General features: G+C 45.8%; 1 protein-coding gene across 3 annotated transcripts in view; it reads right to left on the reverse strand.

The window, feature by feature from the left end:
* LOC144601244 (catenin alpha-3-like) overlaps nucleotides 1-20,297 on the reverse strand; it is a 928,496-nt gene that overhangs the window by 455,051 nt on the left and 453,148 nt on the right. For all 3 annotated transcript variants that reach the window (XM_078413251.1, XM_078413253.1, XM_078413252.1), the window contains exon 7: nucleotides 14,281-14,361. In XM_078413251.1, coding sequence (XP_078269377.1) covers nucleotides 14,281-14,361 — 81 coding nt within the window. The remainder of the gene's footprint in view (nucleotides 1-14,280; nucleotides 14,362-20,297) is intronic.

Here is a 20,297-nt window from a genome sequence, read left to right on the forward strand (position 1 = left end):
AAAGATAGACACAAAGTGCTGGATATTTTGTGTCTATCTTCGGCGCTGAGTTACGCCAGCACATTTTGTCGATCTGTCGCTGAGTTACTCCAGCACTTTGTGTCTACCTTTGGTGTAAACCAGCATCTGCATTTCCTTTCTGCACAAGAATCTAAGTCAAGTCAAGTCAAGTCTACTTTATTTGTCACATACACATACAAAATGTGCAGAGAAATGAAAGTGGCAATGCCTGCGGATTGTGCTAAAACTACAAAACAAAACAAAAATAAATTAATACAGTAAATTAGTCCCTGGTGATATAAGAGTTAACAGTCCTGATGGCCTGTGGGAAGAAACTCCATCTCATCCTCTGTTTTCACAGCGTGACAGCGGAGGCGTTTGCCTGACCGTAGCAGCTGGAACAGTCCGTTGCTGGGGTGGTAGGGGTCCCCCATAATGTTGCTGGCTCTGGATCTGCACCTCCTGATGTATAGGTCCTGCAGGGGGGCGAGTGTAGTTCCTACAGTGCGTTCAGCTGAACGCACTACTCTCCGCAGAGCCTTCCTGTCCTGGGCAGAGCTGTTCCCAAACCAGATTGAGATGTTGCCGGATATGTAAGCAGGCTGTCCAAGGCTGTTGGAGGACTCCAGGGACAGAACCTCAGCAAACACTGCTCGAGGCTACGAGTGTTCCAAGCACCACACAGGCAGTATAAACCCAACCTGGGAGTGATTGCAGAAAGGGTATTCGCGTCCCAAGCATCAATGAGTGCACTTTAAACTAAAACATGATATACCAGAGATCTACAATTTAAAAAAAATAGAGGGTGGCACAGTGGTGGAGTTGCTGCCTTACAGCCAGAGACCCGGGTTCGTTCCTGACTATGTCTGTACGGAGTTTTTACGTTATCCCTGTGACCTGCATGGCTTTTCTCCGAGATCTTCGATTTCCTCCCACACTGTCCCAAAGACATACAGGTTTGGAGGTGAATTGGTTTGGTATACACATAAGTTGTCCCGAGTGAGTGTAGGATAGTGTTAATGTGCAGGGATTGTTGGTCAGCGCGGACTCGGTGGGCCGAAGGGCCTGTTTCCGCGCTGGATCTCTAAACTAAACGTAACTGTGAATTTAAAGCCAGAATAAGTAAGATTCAAGCCAGGAAACACAGCAGAGCAGTCGGGGAAGGTTTAAATGAGCACTGCTTGATTGGCAGAGCAGCCATTAAGAAGAAGTGAAGATCCAGGGAAGTGGCTGTGTGTAGAGGCGCCGTGTTTTGAGGGAAATAACCGCAGATGCTGGTATAAATCGAAGGTATCACAAAATGCTGGAGTAACTCAGCGGGTCAGGCAGCATCTCAGGAAAGAAGGAATGGGTGACTTTTCGGGTCGAGACCCTTCTTCAGACTGATGTCAGGGGAGGGGCCGGGACAAACATAGGATGTAGTTGGAAACAGGAAGATAATGGGAGAACTGGGAAGGGGGAGGGGCTTCCAGGGGCAATCTGAAGTTAGAGAAATCAATGTTCATACCGCTGGGGTGTAAGCTGCCCAAGCAAAATATGAGATGCTGTTCCTCCAATTTGCGGTGGGCCTCACTATGACAATGGAGGAGGCCCAGGACAGAAAGGTCAGACTGGGAGTGGGAGGGGGAGTTGAAATGCTCAGCCACCGGGAGATCAGGTTGGTTAATGTGGACTGAACGAAGGTGCTGAGTGAAACGATCGCCGAGCCTGCGTTTGGTCTCACCGATGTAGAGAAGTTGACGTCTGAGGTTGGGCTTACCTGACCCGCTGAATTACTCCAGCATTTTGCGATACCTACGCTGTGTTTTGAGGGTACGTCTGGAGGCTTGGACTCGAGAGGCTGCGGCCAAGAGGGAGAGCAGAAAGTGACGGCAAGATTAGGTAAGGCCTTGTTATGATGCAACTGTACAAGTCATTGGTGAGACCACAACTGGAGAACTGTGTGTAGTTATTAAAACTACATTTTAAGTTGTCCCTCCAAGCCAATTTTGAATTGGCTAACTCACCTTGGATTCCATGCGATCTAACCTTGCAAACAAACCTACTTTACAGGACCTTGTCATATGCCTTGTTAAAGTCCAAAAAGATAATGCCCCCTCTTGGAAACCACTTCATAAAATTCTATCGGATTTGTGAGAAGGATGTCATTAAAATGGAAAGGTTGCAAAAAAGAATTTTGTGATACTGCGACTGGGTATATTGAGTTATAAAAATACGCAGGAATAGTGCTAGGACTTTTTTCCCTGGCGCATAGAAGGCTGAGGGGTGACCTTATAGAAATATATAAAATCATGTGGATTAACATCGGGCGACTTGCTGCAGTCGTTTCCCCACGGCAGGGGAGTCTAAAACTAGAGAGACCTAAATATTAATATGAGAAAAGAAAGATTGAAAGAAGACCTGAGGGACGAGGTTTCCACACAGATGGTGGTTCATATATAGAACAAACTGTCAGATTCAGTGGTAGAGGCCGGTACAATTACGACATTTAAAAGACACTTGGTCGCGTAGATGGATGGGAAAGTTTTGAAGGGATACGGGCCAGGCGCCGACAAGTGGGACTCGCTCAGTTGGACAGTTTGGTCAACATGGACCAGTTCAGTCGCAGGGCTTGTTCTTTGTACGGTATAGTTCTATGACTCTGTTGGATAGCTGTGTTAACTGTGCCCTGTACACCTTAACTTCAGAGTAGAGACCAATTGTGCATCCAGCGGCCTGCAGCTGCAAAATTGGCGCAGTACATGGGTAAGAATTTATAGATAATAAAATATGGGACACGTGTTGGATTAGTGTAACTGGGTGCTTGATGTTCTATAGGGACTTAGTGGGCCGATGGGCCTAATTTTGAGCTGTATGACTTTTTGACTGGTCTGACATTAGCACAGAATAACGTACAGCGTCTAATGAAACATATGTGCTTGAGGATCATAAACGGAAGTGGCTGCAAATGAGTAAAACTTTGCTGGCTTCTCTTTAACGAGCATACGGACATTGTGGGTGTTGGCCACACAGCCTGCAGCTTTTATCCAACTCGGCATTAGGATCCCGAGAGAGGATGGAGGCCTCGGTTTGGCACAATCAAGGGGCTAAACATCAATATTCACGTGCTAGCTGTGCAGAATTCAACAGCTGATATATACTTTCAGTCGCAGACGGCATTTGTTTTGGTCGCACAGTTTTACATCTGGTGTGAAAAATGGGCAAGTAAAAGATGTGCTCCGACATTAGGCACGATGAAACTAACTTCCAGAGAATAGGCCGGTAAGATTGGTAGGCCATAGATGTCCTGAAGATTTTTATTGCTTTCCAAAGTTTTTAGTCCTTTCCACTGTGTCCAAAGCAGTTGATTTAAATCGGCTCTGTTTGAACAATAGACAATAGACAATAGGTGCAGGAGCAGGCCATTTAGCCCTTCGAGCCAGCACCATCATTCAATGTGATCATGGCTGATCATTCTCAATCAGTACCCCGTTCCTGCCTTCTCCCCATACCCCCTGACTCCGCTATCCTTAAAAGCTCTATCTAGCTCTTTCTTGAATGCATTCAGAGAATTGGCCTCCACTGCCTTCAGAGGCAGAGAATTCCACAGATTTACAACTCTCTGACTGAAATTTTTTTTTCCTCATCTCTGTTCTAAATGGCCTACCCCTTATTCTTAAACTGTGGCCCCTGGGCATTTTGGAACCAAAGCACATTTTAGATCAGCCAAGGGAGTTCAATTCCACAATTGCTCTTATCTTGATAATAATATTTTTCAAAAAACACCACTTATGCCATTATTTTATGGATTGTTAGCGCGGAACTGAACTTTGATGTAGATTGCTGTCTAATTTCACACATTTGCATAAATTATCTTGTTATGCTACAATTAAATTATATAATGAGCTTACTATTTCAGCTCTGAATTAGTGTTCAGGTTCGAACTAAGTGTTCCAGAATAATAATCAGCGCCTTAACAGAGCACCAGGTGTAAAACTGGGCATAACAAACGCTGTCTGCCGTCTGCACCACTGAAAGGGCCACCTCTTGTGTCTGCAGCAGCTGTAACTCAGGTTAGTTTGTTCACTGGCTGGGTGGATAAGGAATTGACCTGCCTACTGGCTTACAAACATACAAACAGGTAGACGTGAGGGAAATCAGTCACTTACCACCACATCATTACCTGTCACTTATCAGCACTTGCCCCATCCCTTCCCCTCTGCTCTTTCTACGAGCCACCTCCCCTCTACTCCATCAGACTAAAGAAGGGTGAAGGAAGGAACTGCAGATGCTGATTTACACAAAAGGACACATAGTGCTGGAGTAACTCGTCGGATCAGGCGGCATCTCTGGAGAACATGGATCGTGTTCTCCAGAGACGCCGCCTGACCCGCTGAGTTCATGTGTGCTAGGAGCGGAATCAGGCCATTCGGCCCATCAAGTCTACTCCACCATTCGATTGTAGCCATACACTGGGGGCAATTTTACAGAGGCCAATTAATCTTCAAACCCACACATCTTTGCACGTGGCAGGAAACAGGGGCACCCGGAGAAAACCCACACGGTCACGGGGAAAACGTGCAAACTCCACACGGACAGCACCCAAGGTCAGGATCAAACCCAGATCTCTGGCACTGTAAGGCAGTAGCTCTACCTAATACCTCAAAGCGGCAGAGGTATTCCCACTTTTAAGAAGTTCTTCTCTTCTCTTTGATAGTTCATTCAGACCCTCTCTCACTGCTCCTCCTCTGTAATTTCTACAGCTCTGCAGCCATCCGACCATGATCTCACCCAGATTCACTTTAGTCAGCAGGTGGTGAATCTGTGGAATTCTTTGATATGGAAGGCTGTGGAGGCAAAGTCACTGGATATTTTTAAGGCAGAGATAGATAGATTCTTGATTAGTACATGCGTCAGAGGTTATGGGGAGAAGGCAGGAGAATGGGGTTAGGAGGGAGAGATAGATCAGCCATGATTGAATGGCGGAACTAATTTGATGGGCCAAATGGCCTAATTCTACTCCAATCACTTATGACCTTTTGACCACAGTCGCCATGTGTTAGCTCCTGCTCCACTCCATCCCCTCATCTTTTTAAACATGGCTATCTGCCCCAGGTGGGCTATTAAAGAGGAAAGGTCTCGACCCAAAATCTCGACTATCCATTTCCCCTCACAGATGCTGTATGAATCGCTAAGTTGCTCCAGCAACTAGTTTTTCTTTCTTTGAAAAAGCTCCTCAATTTGTCATTTTCTATTGACAACATTCGCTCAACCCACAGAAACTTGGATGAAGGATATTTCAAAAATGGATGGACTAACAGTTCACTAAAGCATATCTCTGCAATTTCTCCCTGGTCAGCGAATCCCAATAATCTGTAAACACGCTTCCTCTGTTCTCTTTTTCGACTCTCATTGATTTTCTGTTACCCTCCATTTCTATCTCTCACTTAAATCATCTCCAGCTTTGCTCTTCCATACCTTTTATCCAACTTCATTTCTTACTTTTTCCAACCTTCACTTGTGTTGTGTGTTTTCTAACCTTGGGATTTCATCCTTGCTCTCACTTCCTAACAGTTCTCTTGCATTCTTGTTCTCACCCCCCCTCCCACCTCTCACTCCTCCCACTTCACTTCTCGCTCTCCCACTTCTCCAAAGACTGCAGACAGAGGAGTGAACTGGGATATCCTGAGGCAACTGGGTGAATGGATAGTCCAGAGGCCCCCTAGTGGGCACTCTGGGAAATACTCCAGTTGGAGGGGTTACAGGCAGGCAACAAAACACTTTGGATGGAGTGGATGGTCACTGAGTAATGATCTTGTGAGCTGTGGTGTATCCAGTGCTATTACCAATCCCCTTTGCCTCATTAAATGTTTTGTTTAATTTAGAGATACAGTGTAGAGATAGAGTCCACGTCGACCAGCAATCCCCATAAACTAGCACAATCCTACACACTAGGGACAATTTTTCCTGAAGCCAATTAACCTGCAAACCTGTACGTCTTTGGAGTGTGGGAGGAAACTGGAGCACCCGGGGAAAACCCATGCGGTCACGGGGAGAACGTACAAACGCCATACAGACAGCACACGTAGTCAGGATGGAACCCGGGTCTCTGGCGCTGTGAGGCAGCAACTCCACCGCTGCGCAACCATGCTGTCTTATGGAAAAACAAAGTGCCAGAGGAACTTACTGGGTCAGGCAGCATCTGTGGAGGGAAATTAGACTTGAATGTCTTGGGAGCTGGGCTAACCCAGCATTATTCCCAGCTCTTTACTCTGGCTTTGTCAGATCTACTGAACTCACTTGGTTTCTCTACTTAACTGGATATTTCTTTTTCTGCCTATCAGCAAATATAAGGCTGGAACTTTAAATCAACTGACCCGCATAAAAACTCCCCTATTTCTATTTTTATTGTTGGACCTCTAATATTTCCCCTGAAACCCATCCCAAATATTTAACAACCTAGTCTTGTTGTTAATAAGCTGGGGCATTGAGTAGAAAAACTGGGAAGCCATGTTACAGCTTTATAAAACGTTGTCAGGTCACAGATAGACACAAAATGCTGGAGTAACTCAGTGGGATAGGCAGCATCTCTGGAGAGAAGGAACGGGTGACGTTTCGGGTCGAGACCCTTCTTCAGAATGATGTCGGGGAGTGGGCGGGACAGAGATAGAATGTAGTCAAAGACAGAAAGACTGGTGGGAGAACTGGGAAGGGGAGGGGATGGAGAGGGAAAGCAGGTTAGAAGTTAGAAAAGTCAATGTTCATACCGCTGGGGTATAAGCGACCCAAGCAAAATATGAGGTGCTGCTCCTCCAATTTGCGCTGGGCTTCACTCTGACAATGGAGGAGGCCCAGGACAGAAAGGTCAAATTGGGAATGGGAGGGGGAGTTAAAGTGCTGAGCGACTGGGAGGTCAGGAAGGTTAAGGCGGACTGAGCGGAAGTGTTCAGCAAAACAATCGCCGAGCCTGCGCTTGGTCTCACCGAAGTACAGAGATCACATTTGTCAGGTCACATTTGTAGTTTTGTGTGCAGTTCTGGGCACCCCATTACATAATGGATTTGGGGGCTTTGGAGAGAGCACAGAGGATGTTGCTTGGATTAGACAGTATTGGCTATAAGGAGAGGTTGGACAAACTTGAATTGTTTTCTCTGAAGCATCAGAGGCAGAGGGGTGACCGAATGGAGGTTTATAAAATTATGAGAGACACAGATAGTGTAATCAGTCAAGCACATTAACACAACTCGACACACAATAGGGACAAGTTTTATTTACATTTATAACAAGCCAATTAACCTACAAACCTGTACGTCTTTGGAGTGTGGGGAGAAACCAAAGATCTCGGAGAAAACTCACGCAGGTCGCAGGGAGAACGTACAAACTCCACACAGTCAAGCACCCCATGTCAGGATTAAATGATTGAAACCGGTTCTCTGGCATTGTAAGGCGGTAGCTCTACCACTACGCCACTGTGCCGCTGTTCCTGTGGTGTACTGTTCTACTTTCTACATTCTAGCCCTATGAATGGGAATCTTCGATTATGTGGTTCACACTTCAAAATTTACAAAGACAAGAAAGTAGGTCAATAAGTTGAAGCTCTTTTCTCTCAAGGTAGAACAGCAACGCTCTAATTTTCATCTTCCTTCACGTTGCAATTAAAAACACTACTTGATTTCAGGCTGATAATTACTCGTACCAATTGAATGTTGAAAAATATTTAAAGTTTTACCTTGCAGGTATAATAATGTCTCCTCCGTAACTCAGAACAGCCTCCCTGTTATAGAATGAGCTGCCATCCATTTGTTATTTACAACACCACATTTATTCATACTTCCAATTACATTGTTTCTAATCTTCCAACATGTTCAAACATATACATTTTACTTTGCCTTCAATTACCACAAATAAAACAAAAACTTTTTTCAAAATTTGTATTGTTAATTTTTGGAAGAATAATAATTTTACAATCGAGATAATATTATGAATCTTTGAATTAACCTTTTTAAATGGGAACATCTCAATGTCCGAGTTCTAATCCCTCAGAAAGGGAGAATAAAATAAACAGAAGTGAACCAATCAAAAACACAAGGCACTAATCCCACTGAATTGATCAGTCCCTGCATACTTTAATACTCTTCTTTCTTAAGCCTCTATCGGAGATATAATTAGACAACGGTGGTTAATTAGACATACACTTCATCGTTTTCTCTAAACTCTACACTTAAGGTAAATATAAAGGATTACTTGTTAATATTTGGCAATGCAAGCAAGATATCTTTTCCTCTCTTCTGCTGCCCCACGAACGTCTGACCTCTCAACTTGGCCTTACATATAAATCTGGGCAAACTAGATTAAACTCCAATCTCATCTACTGCATTCAGCGTTCTGAACGTGGCCTCCTTTCCATTGGCCAGACCAAGTGCAGACTAGGCGACCATTTTGTCGAACACTTGCACTCAGTCCACCAAGGCTGCTGGATTTGACTCTAGAAATACAGCACAGAAAGAGTCCCTTCGGCCCACCAAGTCCATGCCAACCAGCGATCACCCTTTACACTACACATTAGGGATAATTTACAGTTTTTACTGAAGCTAATTAACCTACAAACCTGTACGTCTTTGGAGAGTGGGGGTGGAAACTCGAGCACCCAGAGAAAACACCGCGGTCACAGGGAGAATGTACACATTCCCTACCGACAGGATCGAACCCGGGTCTCTGGTGCTGTAAGGCAACAACTCTATCGCTGTACCGCTGTGCCGCCCACACTCTGTGTGGATCTCCTGGTGCTGACCATTTTAACTCACCTTCCCATTCCCATACTGACCTTTCTGTCCTGGGCCTCCTCCATTCCTAGAGTGAGGCAACACACAAACTGGAGGAACGGCACCCTATATTCCATTTGGGTAGCTTACAACCTAACAGTATGAACATTGAGTTCTTCAATTTTAGGTGACCTACAAATTATCACCCCCCCAGTCCCCCTTCTCCCCCCACCCTTTTTCCCCCCACTCGTTCTCGTGCTCTACCTGGATTTGCATCCATTACTCCCTTTCCCCCTCCTCCATCCTCTCCCACCTATATTCCTTCCTCTGGTTTCACAATTTGTGCCTCTTCTATCCATAGCTCACACATATTTTGTCTTTTCCTCTCTGGCTTTTGTCCAGCCATCTGACAATCAAAACCCCACCTCACTAGTATCCACCTATCACCTGCCCACGTCTCTCTTCCAGCTTTCTCCAACCTGCCCCACCGCAATCAGTCTGAAGAAGGGTCCAGATCCGAATTGTCACCTATCCATGTTGTGCAGAGACGGTGCCTGACCCTCTGAGTTACTCCAGCACTTTGTGTCTTTCTTTGTAAACCAGCATCTGCAGTTCCTTGTGTCTTTAGATGAAACTCTATTGCTTTTAATATGGTTCAAGGGGGAAAAAAAAGTGTCAGAATGGTCAACCCTGAGCTGGTTCTCTGCCTCAATTTGTCAAGCCATCTCTGTCGGTTTGGCTCTAGGTGACTCCTACAGTAGCCTGCATACTATTGACTCATCTGTTCCCTGAAGAGGACCAGTAAGGCTCTCATTTGTACTAAAGAATGGGATGTAAATGTCTGCTTTGTGGATGATGTCCAAGGATGACTTCCTTGCTGCCAGTCGATGTTTAATTTAGAGATACAGCGTGGAAACAGGCCCGTCGGCCCATTGAGTCTACGCTGACCAGCGATCTCCACACACCAACACTACCCTACACATACTAGGGATCATTTACATTTAAACCAAGCCAATTAACCTACAAACCTGTACGTCTTTGGAGCGTGGGAGGAAACCAATGATCTCGGAGAAAACCCACGCAGATCATGGGGAGAACATACAAACTCCTTACAGGCAAGCACCCATAGTCAGGATCGAAGCCGGGTCTCTGGCGTGGTAAGACAGTAGCTCTACCGCTGCACCACCGTGTCACCGTTTCTTGCTCATTCTTAGTGAGAGCTGGTTTGATCATGATTGTGATCATGCATCTCAGCGGGCAAGGGAGCAAGAACAATAGGAAAAGTGCTTATTTTATGAAGGGAGCTTTAAAGAACTATAGAGACGAGCTGAGGGGAGACCTATGTGAAGTGTATAAAATTATGAGAGCCCAGGATGGAGTGTCGACTCCAGGAAGTGAAGCAGTGCACACATCCCAGTCCACATTGATGGCACCAAAGTAGGGACGGTTGGAAGCTTCAAGATCCTCGGAATAAATATCACCAGCAATTTGGCCTGGACCAGCCACATTGTAACCACGGCCCAGAAAGCACATCAATGCCTCTACTTCCCTGGAAGGCTTCGGAAGTTCGGCATCACCCCAACAACCCTCACCAACTTTTCCAGATGTGCCATTGAAAGCATTCTAACGGGATGCATCGCAACCTGGTTTGGGAACAGCTCCATGCAAAACCACAAGAAATTGCAGAGATTGTAGACGTAGCCCAGACCATCGCACAAACAAGCCTCCCTTCCATTGACTCTATCTACACTTCACAACTGCCTCGGCAAGGCTGCCAACATGATCAAGGACCAGACCTAGCCCAGTCACTCCCTCTTCTCCCCTACCCAGGATTTTATTTTTCGTCCAGAGGGTGCTGGGGATGTGGAACACTGCATGAAAGAGTAGAAGAGGCTGAAATCCTCAGGGCACGTTAAAAGTGCCTGGATTCGGACTTGAAAATTCACGGCCTGTAAACTGCCATCCAATGCCAAAAGGTGGGATTTAGTTAGGGAGCCCTATGCTGGTCAGCATACAGATGAGAGGCCGAAAGGCCTATGGTGTACATTTTTGATGATTTTATGATTGTGAATATCTTGTGAATCAAAAGCAGGGAGAGGATTTCTGTATGAACTGTATTTATACCACATGCAGACACAGGAGTTCTGCATCACTTGGGAGTCCTATTGCAGAAGCTCAAGTCAAGAAAAGCAGGGCTGCTAATTAGTGGAATACATCACTAGACTCCGTGTTATTGATTTTCAGAGAGAAAAAATACATGCTGACATCCAATAGTTAATTTGGCTGATATCATAGATGAGTCCATTAACTCTCATCCTTCTTTACATATCTTGTGAATAAATGAATATGGATTATAAAAACTTTCCAAGTGTGTAGGAAAAAAACATTCACACAAACATTAGTTCACACTTGTAACTCCTGCTTCACTGAGACAGTATCCGTTTCATTCCAGTGACTTTGATCTTTCTGAGTGATAATCACTCCATACTGTCAGGGCAGAAGCAAATTCTTCTTAATCAACTTTTGACTGAGAATGCAAGAGCTCACAATAGAAGGCATCATATCTACTTCAAGTGTCCAGGTCCACATTGAAAAATAACTCTGCTGCATCCCCCCACAATTTAAGAACCTTTTATTTTCCAATCTATCATTACAATACCATCACAATCAAGTATGGGATTTTGAGATTTTCATTTGACAATCAGATCTGCATGATGAGGCATATCAAGTTAGCACCTATTGAAAGTAACTGCATCAACAAGACAATTAAAATACCAGTTTTGCTCACTGACAATGCAGCCACGAGCTCTTGTACACTGAAGGTTTGACAAAGTAATCATGGCTTACACGGAAAGTTAGTTACAGGTGTTATGTGGCTGCAAATGCCTTCCATTCAACACAGCTGATGTAACATGGGTGAACACAATGTTTAGAATTTTTCATCCCGAGGATAATACCATGCACCGCAGGTGTAATGCTGCAGTAATAATCCAGACTTGACTAAAACCTGTTTATTTCCAACTTCTTAAAGCTCTGGTGAAAGGCCATTCACCCCACTACACGCAGCAATAGTGTTGCTGCATTACAGCGCTAGCAGTGCTGGAGACCCAAGTTCGATCCCGACTGTCAGTACGGAGTTTGTATGTTTTATCGAAACGTATAAGATTATTAAGGGGTTGGACACGCTAGAGGCAGGAAACATGTTCCCGATGTTGGGGGAGCCCAGAACAAGGGGCCACAGTTTAAGAATAAGGGGTAGGCCATTTAGAACTGAGATGAGGAAAAACTTTTTCAGTCAGAGAGTTGTGAATCTGTGGAATTCTCTGCCTCAGAAGGCAGTGGAGGCCAATTCTCTGAATGCATTCAAGAGAGAGCTGGATAGTGCTCTTAAGGATAGCGGAGTCAGGGGGTATGGGGAGAAGGCAGGAACGGGGTACTGATTGAGAATGATCAGCCATGATCACATTGAATGGCGGTGCTGGCTCGAAGGGCCGAATGGCCTCCTCCTGCACCTATTGTCTATTGTCTATTGTTTTTCCCATGACCGCGATGGTTTTCTCCAAGGTCTTCGGTTTCCTCCCACACTCCAAAGGTGTACAGGTTTGTAGGTCAATTGGTTTGGTATAAGTGTAAATTGTCCCGAGTGTGTGTAGGATAGTGTTAATGTGCGGGGATTGCTGGTCGGCGCGGACTCGGTGGGCCGAAGGGCCTCTGTCCGCGCTGTATCTCGAAAACTAAAACTAAACCCCAAAATATTGAAATCGGCCTTGTTGAGTATTTTCCAGCATCTTCAGGCTTCCAGCATGTGTGGCATCTTATTTTGGTTGATTCCAATTCAGAAGCCTGAATTAATTATCCAGCAAGCCAGAGTTCAATTGTTGGAAAATGTGAATTCATCTTTTTAATAACTAACCGGTAAATTAAATGACGATACCACAAAAGGCTGCCATAAAATTATTGGATTGTGACAAAGCAGCAGCTCTTAAGGTCTCAAATAAACTTACCACTCTTTGCGGACTGCCTGATATGTGACCCCTATTAGCTGCCCTCTTCAGAGACTTAATGAGCAAGTGCTTCACTATTACTTTGGAAAACCCATATTGCCAGATCCTTGGAATGAATGTTAAAATAAATAAGACACTTAATTATATAAACGGGACAATGGATTCAAACTCATACAGCACAGAAATGGCCCAGCATGTCCATACTGAGCATTTTCACTGATCACATTTTCCTGTAATTGGGCCGTATCCTTCTTACGAAGGGTCTCGACCTGAAACGTCTCCCATCCCTTCTCTCCAGTTTGTGTCTATCTTCAGTGTAAACCTGCATCTGCTGTTACTTCCTCCACATTCCTTCTATGCCTTGCCCGTTTGTGTTTGTCAAAATGCTCCTTAAACATAATCATTGTTTCTGATTCCACCACCTTCTCTGGCAGCGAGTTCCAAATATCAACCACTCTGTGTGAAAAACGTACCCCTCAAGTCTTCTTTAAAGCTCCTTCCTCTCATCCGATGCCGATGCTCCCTAATTTTTGATATCCTTATCATGGAAAAATATTTTAACTATCCACCTTATCCATGCCTCTCATAATCTTATTCTATCAGGTCACCCCTCAGCCTCCTTCATTCCAGGAGAAACAAAACCAGCCGTTCTAATCTCTCCCCTAACTGAAGTTTTCCATTCCAGGCAACATCCTAGTGGAAAACTACTGGAACAGTTCAGCGACACAGGCAGCATCTGTGGAGACAGAGGATAGAGAATGTTTCGGCTTGGGACCCTTCTTCAGCTTTTAATCCGTCTCAATAAGGGAACTTGACATTTCTACCCTGGGGAAAAAGGATCTGATCGTCTATCCTATCCATGCCTCTCATAATTTTATATATCTCTTTCAGGTCTCCCCTCAATCTCCAATGTTCCAGAGAAAACAAACCATTTTTTTCCAGCCACTAATATAACTAATACCCACCTCTAATCCAGGCAATTCTGGTAAATCTCTTCTGCACCCGATAAAACCTCCATATCCTTCCTGTAATGGGGCGACCAGAACTCCACACAATACTCAAAATGTGGCCAAACATAAGTCCTACGTAGTTGCGACATGACTTATGGATTCTTATATGTTGTACTTCGTGGTCCGGTACCTGTTGTACCTTTGTTGTGACTCTGGAAGGACCACGACTACACATGTTTAAGATGTTATCATGGTGGAGCTTAACTCCAGGCTGTTTATTCCAAGGCCGCCTGGATCCAGAGTGGCCGCCTAATCACACCAATCACTTATACACTTATATACTTATATACACAGGCATACAAAGTAGTCCTTGTGACCAACAAAGTAGTCCTAGCAATATCACAACATTATACTTAATGCCCTGACCGATGAAGGCAAGCAGTCATACGTCTTCTTTACCACTCTATTTACTTCCATTGCAACTTTCAAGGTGCAACGGACTTGGATCGTAAGATCCCTCTGAACATCAATGCATTTAAGGTCCTTACACTAACAGTCACATTGAGGTAGTAGGTGTCAGGGTACCTGTCTGCGAAGTTGCCTCGTCTTCTCGCACATGTTTTCAATGGCAGAGTTCACAGCATCACTTCGTTCTTTATAACCAGCCTGGAAAACAAAATAAAAATGTGATTTTGTATTGCAACATGGCATAATCAAAAGGAAACCTGGACTCAATAGAGACTTGAAGAGTATATTAGATTGACTGGCAGGATTAGATGATACAGTGTACTCTACCAGTACAACCAGAGCTATTTTACTGAAAAATATCACGGTGATGTTACTGGAAAAAACTGTGTTTGGACTGTGAAATCTCAGGAGGCAGAACCACATGAAACATTTGTTTTCTTTTAAAAACACTCCATTTAGTTTGCACTCTCAGCGGGTGAGACATCACTTTGGATTTAAGCTGTGCCTAGGATAGAGTCAGTCCCTCAATAGATGGAACTTCTATCTTGACTCTAGTCTGGGCCAAAAGTGGACTAAAGGCTCGGGAAGACATTGTAAACTCCGTACGGACAGCACTCGTGGTCGGGATCAAAGGCAGATCTCTGGCACTGTAAGTGCTGTAAGCGCTGAAAGGCAGCAACTCTACCACTGCGCCACCGTGCCGCGATGTTGTTGTAGCAATTCAAGCGAGCATTTGGCTGTCTCTTTCCATTTGTAATCGCTTGCTACCGGGGCTTCCACAATGTACATCGAGCCGTAGCGGATTCTATCCAGCTCCTCGTGTTGGGCACTTCCGTGTATCCGGCGAGCTCTGATTGCACGTTCTTTCAGAACCAGCCGATTGTGTGAGTTAAACTCGAGCCACCACACAGACAATAGGCTTAAGGATTCACAGACTTGATTCTAAAGCACGGCAGAAGCATGCAAGCGCAGTAATCTTATAACGAGCAACATTCTTGGGCCCACAGCATGGTAGAACAGGCCAAAGATGTCCCCAGCCATGATTCTGCTGCCTGGATTGGAGAAGATCTGTAATATCCAGCTGTGTGAGTCTTACGTTTGCTGTAGGTGAGGTGAATGAAAAGACGGAGAATGATAAAGGGTAAGTAGAGCACTGTCATATGAGGAAAGATTGGAAAGACTGGGCTTGTATTCACTGGAGTTTAGAAGGATGAGAGGGGATCTTATAGAGACGTATCAAATTATAAAAGGACTAGACAAGCTAGATTCAGGAAAAAAATCCCAATGTTGGGGGAGTCCAGAACCAGGGGACACAGTCTAACAATAAAGGGGAGGTCATTTAAAACTGAGGCGAGAAGAAACTTTTTGCACCCAGAGAGTTGTGAATTTGTGGAATTCTCTGCCACATAAGGCAGAGAACACAATTCACTGGATGAATTTAAAAGAGAGATAGATAGAGCTCTAGGGACTATTGGAATCAAGGAAAATGGGGAGAAGGCAGGCACAGGTTACTGATTATCATATCATATCATATCATATCATATATCATATATATAAAGCACGGAAACAGGCCTTTTCGGCCCATCAAGTCCGCACCGCCCAGCGATCCCCGCACACTAACACTATTAACACTATCCTACACACACTAGGGACAATTTTTTTACATTTACCCAGTCAATTAACCTACATACCTGTACGTCTTTGGAGTGTGGGAGGAAACCGAAGATCTCGGAGAAAACCCACGCAGGTCACGGGGAGAACGTACAAACTCCTTACAGTACAGCACCCGTAGTCAGGATCGAACCTGAGTCTCCGGCGCTGCATTCGCTGTAAAGCAGCAACTCTACCGCTGCGCCACCGTGCCGCCCATTGTGGATGATCAGACATGATCACAATGAATGGCGGTGCTGGCTTGAAGGGACAAATGGCCTCCTCCTGCACACTGATGACGAACGACTGCATCCCCATGCGAAACATATTTTCTATGTTTCTATGTTTCCAGAAGAGGAGGAGAAGGCAAATAAGATTAGTATAGATGAGTACTTAGTGTTTGGCATGGACACGGTTGGCTAAATACACGGTTTCTATGCGGTATAATTCTATCAATCCAGGTTATAGATTATACAAACAGCAATAATCAGCATGCCTTGTTCCTTTGATGTCTGATTTAACCATATTGCTCTCGTGTGCATAATATTCCTGCATTGTGCTCCCTTCAGCAGGTACCAAAGACTGGAAAATCCACCTTGATGATTAAAATGGAGTTTCCCCACCACTTCTGTGGCATAAGAGTAAAGACTTTGGCAGGGCCGGAATAAGCTAGTGCGGGGCCCGTAGCATATGTTATAAAGGGGCCTTAAATAAGGGCAAGGTGACGTACCGCTCGCGCCCCACGTGACCTCACCCAGCCAGCGGCCACGTGCTCCCGCTCCACCAATGATGGCCACCCAAGCCAGGAGACAGGTTGGCAGGTCCGCTCCCAAAATACACTCGAAATACAGTACGAAAACAGGCCCTTCGGCCCACCGTCCCTACCGACCAGCGATCCCCGCACACTCTAGGGACAATTTTACACATACACCAAGCCAATTAACCTACAAACCTGTACGTCTTTGGAGTGTGGGAGGAAACCGAAGATCTCGGAGAAAACCCACGCGGTCACGGGGAGAATGTGCAAACTCCGTACAGACAGCACTCGTGGTTGGGATGGAACCCGCGTCTCTGATGCTGCAAGCGCTGTAAGGCAACAGCTCTACCGCTGCACCACCGTGAAGAGAATGACGGAGGATGGCGAGAAGAAGAGTGGGAGTCGAGGGTGCCAGAGAAGTAGAGACAGGAGGGGCCGGAGGAATGTGGAAAAGGTAGGGCCGGAGGAGTGAATAGAGGCGGGACTGGAGGTACAGGGGTGAGAGGGATGGGGTAGGGAGTGCTGCAGCAGTGGATGCTGAGAAACATGCATGGTGTGGGTAGAGGAGGTGGAAGTAGAGTGGAGGAGGAGACAAGGAAGTGAGGAGAGAAGGCCGGGGGATTGGCGAGAAAGAGGGCCCGAGCTTTTGGAATGGGTGAGAGGGAGTCGCAGGATTTTGGGAGTATGGGCCAGATGAGTAGAGAGAGAGAGAGGTACGGATGGGTAGGGTCTGAGAAAAGGCCGAAGGCATGAGGGAAAGTGCCTATAGAAATGGAAAGTAAAGGCCAGAGGAGCGGGGGGGGGGCATGGAGGGAGGTGTGGGGGAAAGAGGTTTGGAGGAAACAGGAAGAGCGTAATGGAGATGCGCAGGGCGGAGAGTGGGATGGAGAAGAGGAGGGAGTGGGACAGAAGACTGGGAATAAAGGGGGGAGGTAGATTGGCGGAAGAGAGGACTGGAACAGTAGCTATTTGGAGGGACGAGTCTGGGAGGCGAGAGGGAAGGGGGATTGGGGTGTGCGGAGAAGGAGAGAGCAGGAGGAGTGGGGAGAGAGAGAAGACCGCAGGAGTGAAGAGAGAGAGAAGGCCCTAGCAAAGAGAGGGAGGGGCAGAGGGGTAGGGAAAGAACAGGCGGGACGTATGCAGAAGAGTGAGCAGTGGAGGATTCGGGGGAGCAAGTGCCAGAGGAGTGGGGAGAGAGCGCCGGAGGAGTAGGGAGAAGGAGGGCCGGAGGAGTGGGAGAGATGGGGGGGGGGGGTTGATGAGGTGGTGAAAGTTGTCCGGGGACTTGAGAGAAAAGAGCGGATGAGCAAGGAGTGAGAGGGTCGGGATGTGTGGGGAGACAAGGCCAATATTCGAGCAGAGAGGTCCGGAGGAGTGAGGTGTTTGGGTGAGGCCGGAGGTGTGTGGAGTGAGGGCCGGAGACTGGGCGGTTGGGGAGCGGCGCGCGCAACAGAGCGTCCCTCAGTGGGATGCTGATTTCAAGCATTTAGCTTGCAAGCATTTAGTGCAGGGCCCTCGAAAGTGTGGGGCCCGTAGCAAATGCCACTTTTGCTACTATGTTAATCCGGCACTAGACTTTGGGTTCTGCACCAAGCTGTGTGACAGCGTGATTTTGCTGCACAAAAATCTATCTAAGTCTGGTGCCGCATTCCTCCTGTGTTTGTGGATCGCTCATCGATGTGTCAGTTATTTCATTGTTCCTTATTTTGTAGCGACAAGCATGGCAAGAACATTTCCACCTGCCATAATTCAGTTTAGTTTATTGTCATGTGTACCGAGGTGCAATGAAAAGCTTTTCGGTGTATGCAATCCAGTCAGCAGAAAGACAACACATGATTCCAATACAGCCATTTACAGTGTAAAGATGCACGATATGGGAATAACGTTTAGTGCAAAGTAAAGCATGCAAATAAACCTCTCCTTCAAAAGAAAGACAGAGAGAGACACAGTGTAAACTTGTGGTAGCCAGTGTGACGTGCCAATGCAATCAACATAGAAACATGGAAAATAGGTGCAGGAGTAGACCATTCAGCCCCTCAAGCCAGCACCGCCATTCAATGTGATCATGGCTGATCATCCAAAATCAGTACTCCGTTCCTGCTTTCCCCCCATATCCCTTGATTCCTTTAGCCCTAAGAGCTAAATCTAACTCTCTCTTGAAAACATCCAGTGAATTGCCTTCCATGACAGAGAATTCCACAGATTCACAACTCTCTGGGTGAAAAAAAAAATCCTCATCTCAGTCCTAAATGGCCTACCCCTTATTCTTAAACTGTGACCACCCCCCCTGGTTCTGGACTCCCCCAACATCGTGAACATTTTTTCCCGCAGCGTGGTCAGCATTGGCTGAAGGCTAACTGTACTTAAATGGATAAAATGACTTTGCAAACATTACTAGGTTAATGGCTTCACGCCCTTTTTCATTACAATCTTTAGAAATATTATAACAACCTGCGGCTGAAATCAAGATCAATAAAAGCTATCTGTGAGATTATTTTGTGGGCTTGCAAGTGGATTCATGGTTACGTTGCTTCCAATCCCGTTGGATGTGAAAATGACAGGTGCGGGAACCTTGCATAAGTCTGCACATTTTTGGGAATTTTTGCCAAAGAATCATGTGCCAATCATCCATCTCCTCCCGGAGCACCATTTGTAAAGGTGAAGGCCTTCGTTCTGACCCCAGCATCAGTCAGCAGATCTGATACAAACGTACAAACAGATTCCAGCACGTCGCAGCGGCTGCACTTTCTTTCCGGGTCTGGCGTTGCAAAGCGGAAAAGCAGCATAGCTTCAGTAATGAACGGGAACAGGAACATTGTGGGTGGCACAGTGGTGCAGCGGCAGAGTCGCTACCTTGTAGTGCCAGAGGCCCGGGTTCCATCCTGATTATGGGTACTGTCTGTACGGAGTTTGTACATTTAGTTTAATTCAGAGATACAGCGCGGAAATAGTCCCTTCGGCCCACCGATCAGCGATCCCTGCACATTAACACTACCCTACACACACACTAGGGATATATTTTTTTACATTCATACCAAGCCAATTGACCTACAAACCTGTACGTCTTTGGAGTGTGGGATGAAACCGAAGATCTCGGAGAAAACCCACGGGGAGAACGTACAAACTCCGTACAGACAGCACCCATAGTCGGGATTGAACCCGGGTCTCTGGCGCTGTAACCGCTGTGAGGCAGAAAATGTACCGCTGCGCCACCGTGCCGCACGTACGTTCTCACTGATTGCGTATTGATTGCGTGGGTTTCCTTCCACACTCCAAAGACGTACAGGTTTGTAAGTTAATTGGCTTTGGCGAAATTGTAAATTGTTCCAGGTGTGCAGGAGAGTGCCAGTGCAAGGGGGGGATCGCTGGTCGGCAAGGACTCGGTGGGTCAAAGGGCCTACTTCCATGCTGTACCCTAAAACTAAAACTGAAACTTAGGAGCAATCCCAATGAAAGAAAATTAAATGCAAAATGAAAGAAAATTAAAGGCAAAATGAAAGAAAGCAAACAAATAAAAGTATAACAAAGGGATAGTGAAGGAGAAGCAAAACAACTCAAAGATTGAACAAAATGCTCGGGAACGTTTGCCAGCAACTGGAGATGGAAGATCAGTATATGGTTAGCACACAACAAAAGCTTTTCACTGTTCCTCGGTACACGTGACAAACTAAACGAAACTAAAACAAAATATGTGGGGTACATGTCCTGCAACTGATCTTCCAGATAT

This window comes from Rhinoraja longicauda, chromosome 16 (assembly GCF_053455715.1).
Source record: "Rhinoraja longicauda isolate Sanriku21f chromosome 16, sRhiLon1.1, whole genome shotgun sequence".
Taxonomy (NCBI): Eukaryota; Metazoa; Chordata; class Chondrichthyes; order Rajiformes; family Arhynchobatidae; genus Rhinoraja; species Rhinoraja longicauda.